The 8482-nt window shown below is 37.4% G+C and overlaps 1 protein-coding gene across 1 annotated transcript in view; it reads left to right on the top strand.

Annotated features, from left to right (window-relative positions):
- Positions 1–6189, top strand: part of LOC106871202 (uncharacterized) — a 44745-nt gene extending 38556 nt beyond the window's left edge. The window contains exons 15-19 of the mRNA XM_052975962.1: positions 502–642; positions 1858–1998; positions 2683–2823; positions 4212–4329; positions 5996–6189. Of these exons, the coding sequence (XP_052831922.1) occupies positions 502–642; positions 1858–1998; positions 2683–2823; positions 4212–4329; position 5996 (542 nt within the window). The 3' untranslated portion in view covers positions 5997–6189. The remainder of the gene's footprint in view (positions 1–501; positions 643–1857; positions 1999–2682; positions 2824–4211; positions 4330–5995) is intronic.
- Positions 6190–8482: the final 2293 nt, after the last annotated feature.

The following is an 8482-nucleotide window of genomic DNA, read 5'->3' as shown; positions in this document are numbered from 1 at the left end:
TGTGTGTGTGTGTGTGTGTGTGTGTGTGTGTGTGTGTGTGTGTGTGTGTGTGTGTGTGTGTGTAAAACTTGAACGGCAAAAGTCCTGTTTTCCCTCAGTGTCCTCTTATGGAAAAATATCTTCCCACCACGCCCTCAGAGAGAAGCCAACAGGTGTAAAACCACACAGGTATTCTCTCTTTAATATGATATGAATGATTGTAGGGCGGCAAGCTGGATGAATCGTTAGCGCGACAGGCAAAAAGCTTAGCGGCATTTCGTTCATTTTAAGTTCTGAGTTCAAACCACGCCGAGGTCGATATGCGAAATGCTTAGCGGTATCTCGTCAGCCGCTACATACCGAGTTCAAATTCCGCCGAGGTCGACTTTGCCTTTCACCCTTTCGAGTCGATGAAATAGATATCAGCCCCTTTCCCAAAAAATTTGTGCCTAGAGTAGAAATAATGATTATTATTATTATTATTATTATTACTATTATTATTATTTTCATTGTCGATTTCAGATTGTCTTGATCAAAATGAAGATTGCGCATTTTTGGCCACTATCGGGGAATGTGACAAGAACCCTAGCTACATGTATACAAACTGTAAGAAATCTTGTAACATGTGTCCTTTTAACACTCACGTTCCAGGAGTATCTGAAAGTAAGTTTATCTTTGGCTTCTTCTACCCGGTTGTCCTTCACTTTTCCTGCTCCACCCGTTTTCTCCTGTTATTTCTTTTGAAAGCTAACGAGATTTTAAAAACAAAATGTAATAAAAACACCCTCCAAATAATTTATAGCGAAGGGAATTTTACAAATGGCCGGTGGGGCTTGGTGTTGATTTGGGAATGGTGAGTGCAGTACTCGGAGTTACCCGCATGCCACGAGTGTGAAGTAATTCATCATTCTCTAAAATGATTGTGGGTGGGGTGGTCTTGTTGACTTTGAACCAACACTTGAAACCATTATTATTGTTGTTGTTGTTATTGTTATCATCATAATCATCATCGTCATCGTCGTCGTCATTATCATCATCAAGGCGGCGAGCTGGCAGAAGCGTTAGCATCCCGGGCAAACAGCTTAACTTATTTCGCCCATCGCTAAGTTCTGAGTTCAAATTCTGCTAAGGTCGAATTTGCTTTTCATCTTTCCGGGGTCCATAAACTAAGTGCCAGTGAAACACTGGTGTCGATGTAATCGACTATTCCTTTCCCCACAAATTTCAGGCTTTTGTGCCGTTGTCATGTCGTTTTTTTCGTATTCGCGTTGTGCCAATTTCGGACATTCGCTAACGATGTGCCATATCGTTTCACCCATCTCACCACACATTCTGCATTTGTCGCTGTCGGTAGTGTTGTCGATACTGCACTCCACATAGTTAGTCCTTAACGCTTGTTCTTGTGCTGCGTATATAAGAGCTTCTGTCCTCATCTACAGATCACTCCTCCGCATTCATTGCCACCGATTTTCCGTATCTCTTGCAAACTGACCGCACATTTTTCCCCCTTCCATGCTGTTTCTTTGTGTGTGTGTGTGTGTGTGTGTGTGTGTGTACGTGTACGTGTGTGTTTTCTTTTCCTCTTTAAGTTTTCTTTTCTTTACACAATTATCAGTTTTAATGACGCCGGACTTCTTCAAATGCTTCAACAATGGTTCCACGGTAATTCTTATATAAGCTGTTTTCATCTGTTTCGATACAATCCTGGCAACTGATCAAACTTCTTACAAACTTTCTTCCAAACAAGTACAGCAGCATCACTCTTAGGGTGGAAGGCTCTGTGCACTACCAACAATTTATTATTATTATTATTATTATTATTATTATTATTATTATTATTATTATTATCATCATCATTATTATTATTGTCGATTTCAGATTGTCTTGATCAAAATGAGAAGTGTTCTTATTGGGCCTTTATCGGAGAATGTGCCAAGAACCCTATATATATGCATAGTAACTGTAAGAAATCTTGTTGGTTGTGCGGCTCCACAAATTCAGATTTAGTAGGATTTGAACGTAAGTTGTCATTTTTCCTGCTCCACCCGTTTTCTACTGTTGTTTCTTTTGAAAAGTAAGGAGATTTTAAAAACAAAATGTAATAGAAACACCCTCCAAATATTTCATAGCGAAAGGAATTTAACAAATGGACGTTAGGATTGGTGTTGATTTGGGAATGGTGAGTACAGTACTCGGAGTTTCCCACAAGCCACGAGTGTGAAGTTGCTCATCATTCTCCAAAATGTGTGTGCGCGCGCGCGCGCATATGAAATTTAAACGGCAAAAATCCTATTTTCCTTCATTGTCCTCTTCTGGAAAAATATCTTCACGCTACGTCCTTAGGGAGAAGCCAACAGGTGTGAAACCACACAGGTATTCTCTCTTGAATATGATATGAATTGTGATAGGGCGATGAGTTGGCAGAATCGACGCCGAGGTCGACTTTGCTTTTCATCCTTTCGGGGTCGATAAAATGAGTACCAGTGAAACACTGGGGCTGATGCAATCGACTTACCCCTCCTGCCAAATGTTAGGCCTTGTGCCTATTATTATCATCATTATTATTATTAACTTCTTTCAATTTTGTTTCAATTTTTTGCTGGGTGTCTTCCCAACACCTAGGACAAAGAAACTCACTGTATACATTGGTAGGCCATTGGTATATATTGGTATTGTTGTTATTATTATTATTGTCGATTTCAGATTGTCTTGATCAAAATGAGAAGTGTTCTCATTGGGCCAATAACGGGGAATGTGACAAGAATCCTATATACATGCATAGTTACTGTAAAAACTCTTGTCAGTTGTGTGACTCTCAGCCTTTGAATCCAGGAGTAGTTGAACGTAAGTTTATCTTTGGCTTCTTCTACCCGGTTGTTATTCAATTTTCCTGCTCCACCCGTTTCCTACTGTTGTTTCTCTTGAAAACTAACAGGATTTTAAAAACAAAATGTAATAGAAACACCCTCCAAATATTTCATAGCGAAAGGAATTTAAGAAATGGGCGTTAGGATTGGTGTTGATTTCGGAATGGTGAGTACAATACTCGGAGTTACCCGCAAGCCACGAGTGTGAAGTTATTCATCATTCTCTTAAATGTGTGTGTGTGTGTGTGTGTGTAAAACTTGAACGGCAAAATTCCGTTTTATTTCATTGTCCTCTTATGGTAAAATATCTCCACACTACGCCCTCGGGGAGAAGCCAACAGGTGCAAAACCACACAGGTATTCTCTCTTTAATATGATATGAATGGTGGTAGGGCGACGAATTGGCGGAATCATTAGCACGCCAGGCAAAAGGCTTGACGGCATTTCCTTCATCGTTAAGTTCCGAGTTCAAACTACACCGAGGTCGACTTTGCCTTTCATCCTTCCGGGGTTGATTAAATAAGTACCAGTTACACATTGGGGTCGATGTAATTGACTCATACCCTTCCCCAAAATTCCAGGCCCTGTGCCTACTGTAGAAAGGATTATTATTATTATTATTAAGGTGGTGAGCTGGCAGAATCGGTAACACGCTGGGCGAAATGCTAAGCAGTATTTCATTCTTTCGAAGTCGATTAAATAAATACCAGTTACACACTATTCTTGATGTAATCGACTTAATCCCTTCCCCCAAATTTGATGTCTTGTGCTTCCAGTAAACAGGATTATTATTATTATTATTACCATCTTAATTGGCGTGGTGATTGTGATTGTGGTGGTGCCAGTGGTGGGTGATAATACTGAAGCAAAATTGTTTGTTGTAGTTTATTGAACTCTTCTCTTAAAATTCTAAGGGCGATAAAATATTACCAGGTATGTAATGGGGTTCATCTAATTGTTTACACACACACACACACACACACTCTTTCTCTCTCTCTCTATCTTCCTTTACCTCCTTCTCCCTCCAGTAAATGCTTTATTTTACATTTATAACAAAACAGAATTCCTAAAGTAGTTGTATGCTGTCAACTTAATGTGGCAGTCCCTTGAAGGGAATAATATTACTGTTAGTTAGACCTAGGAAGTTGCACCGCTTCCTGTCGGCCTTGACACATTTCCTGTGTCCTTGTTTACAAGGGGGAGACAAGCACCTCCACCCAGTAGTATTATTCCCTTCAGGGGACTGTCACATTAAGTTGACAGCATACAACTACTTCATCGTATCACAACTGCATAAATCTCTCTGAGAGATTTAGAAATGTATTATTTCTAAATTAGAATTCCTGTTCACTTCTTTATTTGCAGCCTGCATTGATAATAACGCTAAATGTGCTCACTGGGCCAAAAGTGGCGAATGTGACATAAATCCGGTTTACATGCTTACAAACTGTAAATCGTCTTGCTCTGCCTGTAAGCTAAATTGGTAAGTATTAGAAGTGGTTCCCTTTCTTGTTTAGATGTGTGTGTATATGTGTATATTTACATGGCCGACTGATTGTGAAACGAACCTCTTTAACCCTCAAACATTCCTACACTTCCTATATGTTTCTAGAACCTACAGATGAGTGATACAGCTAGTCTGCTATGGGTTCAAATCCAACCACAAGCACGTTCAGCTAGTCTGCTATGGGTTCAAATCGAACCACAAGAACGTTTCTCTGATATAAAAATTAAAATCTAAAATACAAAAATAAGACTTGTTAAAGCTTTACCAAAGAGATCCTACCGTAACAGAATAAAAATTAGACGGGTTTTGTTTTAGATTCTTTTCGATATTCAATTATTATTTAAAATAATTGTAAATTATGAAAACCTCTCTCAAGGAAGAACAGATGTCAAATGTTTAACAAAGAATATAGTTTTCAAAGATGTTATCTCATAAGACTGCACCTTCAATACTACCAGTATTGAATTCCCAACATTTTAAGAGGCCAAATCCACAGAAAAACTACAATATTCTCAATAAGGTCCCAACAGTAGGGCGGCGAGCTGGTGGAAACGTTGGCACGCCGGGCAAAATGCTTAGCGGTATTTCGTCTGTCTTTACGTTCTGAGTTCAAATTCCGCCGAGGTCGACTTTGCCTTTCGCAGTCGATAAATTAAGTACTAGTTCCGTACGGGAGTCGATCTAATCGACTGGCCCCTCCCCGCACCCCAAATTTCGGGCCTTGTGCCTAGAGTAGAAAAGAATAAGGTTCCCAACAGTTTTATTGCTTCCGAAAGTAAGTCTCTATTTCGGCGTGTGATCTATAACCTAAAGGGAGATTACTTTAGGTTACTTTTTAGTTTACTTTCCAATTTCTAAAAACCCTTAACTGTTGGCTAAAGATGTTTTTACAATAAATTCTTTGGTACACACTTAACATTGTAAATGTATTTTTTTCAAAACTGTTAGTATTTTAATAATAATGAAACCATATTCCATTTATCTCTTAGCGAATAATAATAACAAACCAAGAATAAACAATGCGATACTTGAAATAAGCATGTAGATCACACAAGTTTGGCAGCCACGAGTTTTGCAACATAAAGAAACTAAAACTAACGAAGAGTAATCACCCTTGAAGTTGTAGATCACACACCAAAGTAGCACCGGCCAGAAAACGCAGGAAGTCTTATTATTGACATTAATATGTGCAGTGGCAGACTGGCCAGGTTGCAGGTTTTCCCGATGACAAGTGGGCCCCTGCTGCGCCATTAGAATCCATATACAGGGCCCCATGTTAGTATCTAGAGGCCCATCCACTCAAGTTTCAGAATTTTCTTATTCACTCTTGGAAGAATGCATTATTTCAGCCTGGCTGTGTTTGTAGACAGTTGAAAAGAATACTTTTAACCAAAAAAATTAAATGATAGCATTGTAGTTGCGGGTGGGCCCCCTTGTAGCTGTGGGTGGGCCCCCTTAGTCTCCTGGCAACCAATATTTCTAGACCCAGTCTGCCACGGAATATGTTTATGCTTGTGTATATTAATATATGACTGTGTGCATGTATATATATTGATGAGAGTGTATGTGCATGCGTTCTTATACTTATGAATATTTAATAGTTTTCTTTGATCATTTTTTTTCTCTTATGTTTGCTTTTCAGATCCAAGAAATTCCAGAAATTCCAGAATAACTCGATACTTACCATTCTTCATTAGAATTCATTTAAACCAACATTTTACATACCAAGATTTATTACCATGAAATCAATAAAAATAATATTACTTTTATATATATTTGATAATAATAATAATTCATTAGTCACAGAGCTTAAATAAATTCAGTTGTTCATTGAAACGTGTTCTTCGTTATTAAGTTTTGGATTTTGGTTGTAGAATCACTGAAGCCGGATGAAATATTTCACAGTTCTGAATTACATCCCTTTGCCTTTCAGTCTTCTCTAGTCACAGAAATTAGGATTGGTGATGATGATGATGATGATGATGAACATGTTCTCCAAGATTCTCAAACCTAATAGTGGATTTTCTCCATCATAAATTATATTTCTAATAAAGAATCATGATGTACCCACGGTACCAATGTTCTGATGGACGACCCTTTAAGTAAAACTCGTTTAAACATATATCAAAACAATAACAGAACAAAATGGGTGTATACAAAATAAACAACAACACGGCAGCCCAACAACATTGGTATAGATTTTAATATATATACATATATATTTTTTTTTTTTTTTTTTTTTTTTTTTTTCAAATTTTTAATAGATTCCCTCTTTCAGAAACAACTTCATTATCAAACACAATTTTAATTTAAAATTTTTGAAACTTTCTTGCTTTTGTTTTCTTTTTATATTTATTAATTTTTTTTTTTTTATTATTATTATTATCATTATTTTTATCTTAATAATTGGAATGGTAAAATATCCCTTTATCCAGTCGGATGTCCTTCTTTATAATTATCATTGTTTATATGAAAACTTGTTGTTTAATTATTTATATTTAATTATTCATACAAAATGACCCATTCATTACCCAACATATATCAACAACACAATTGTTTGTTTGTTTTGTTTTTTTCTCGGAAAGCACTGGTGAGTTAGTTAGTTTGTTTGTTTGTTTTTATACACAGACCAAACAACTAGAATATTCTAGTTAAGTTAGTGTTGGCATTTTTAATGCTTCCAGCATTAAAAATAATGTTAACTACAACAAAAATATTTTAAATTGGTTTCCTCTTGCATAACACAAATTCTACTTTGTTGAAGAATCCTCTTTAAGATTTCCCTTTTCGTTCAAACCGAACAAACTGACTTTTAATAATTGTCAATGTACGAGGCATTAAAACACTGCTGTAACTTGAATATTTTCTTAGCTACAACAATTTTTATAAAGGTGTTGGAACAACAGCTCCTTGAATACATGACCCAAATATATTACCGGTACTTATTTTTCATAAATTCTGGAGAGACGATGAGCAGAGTCTTCCCCTTGTTGGGATTTGAATTCGAAATCGAAAGAGATGACAAAAACTAAATATTTCAAAGAGTTTCATCACAGAAAAAAAAAAAAAAAACTGTCTTGGTCACAGCCATTGTCCAAAAACTCTGCTGCCATTGGTCTCAGCGATTGTCTGTACCATAAATATTAACACAAGTCAAGTCGTTTCAACAATAATGAAAATATAAATAAACATGGCTTCCATTTTTTCACTTTTGTTGTTTTTTTTTGGGGGGGGGGCAGATGAGCTTTGGAGGGAGAGGATTTGAAAGAGTGGAGAGACATATGGAGAGGGATTTTCTGTCCTTGCTAGTCTGTGTATAAATTATCATCCTTTAAAGAGGTCAGTCTTTATTTTATAGTTCAGGTTATATATATATATGCACACACACACACACACATATGGATGTGCATATGTGTGTGTATGTATGCATGTATGTTAAAAAGTTGATAGATAAAGATCTCTCCTACACCCAAGGGTCTCCCCTGTCCATAGATATAATACCAATCCTTTCCATTCATCCAAAATGAACTGATTGCCATCTCTCATCCCCAATCCTTCTGCAGACAACTAAATAAAACGAGGAACTTATCAACTCTTGTCTAACACTGATTGTTAATAATTCTTCATCTTTTAAAGACTATAGTCTTGTGAGAAGAAGAAAATAACAAGGAAAACCAGGACAAATTCTAAAGGTTCTTTACATTTGGACCATAGACTAAAGGTTCAAGACCCCCCTTCAGTCATGAATGACCATGGGACTGCATCTGGAAAGTTACCCTCCGAGGCACAACTCCGGGCAAGGTTGTTCATGGAAGACCAGCCTTCCCCTCTCCACGCCACCAATGTTACCCAAGGGAAAGGCAAAGGGGCCGATACAGCTTGGCACCTGTGACGTCGCAACTCATTTCTACAGCTGAGTGAACCGGAGCAACATGAAATAAAGTGTCTTGCTCAAGATCACAACACTTAGCCCACTTCAGGAATCAAACTCACTACCTCAAGATTGTCAGCCAGATGCTCTAACCAATGAGCCATGCACCTTCACCACTGTGCCACGTGCCTTCACCACTGAGCCATGCGCTTTCAACCATTATGATATTCTGTAGTGGTTGTGGTGGAATTTCTAACA

Source organism: Octopus bimaculoides, chromosome 23 (genome assembly GCF_001194135.2).
Source record: "Octopus bimaculoides isolate UCB-OBI-ISO-001 chromosome 23, ASM119413v2, whole genome shotgun sequence".
Classification (NCBI taxonomy): domain Eukaryota; kingdom Metazoa; phylum Mollusca; class Cephalopoda; order Octopoda; family Octopodidae; genus Octopus; species Octopus bimaculoides.
This window is presented reverse-complemented; position numbering and strand designations above follow the sequence as displayed.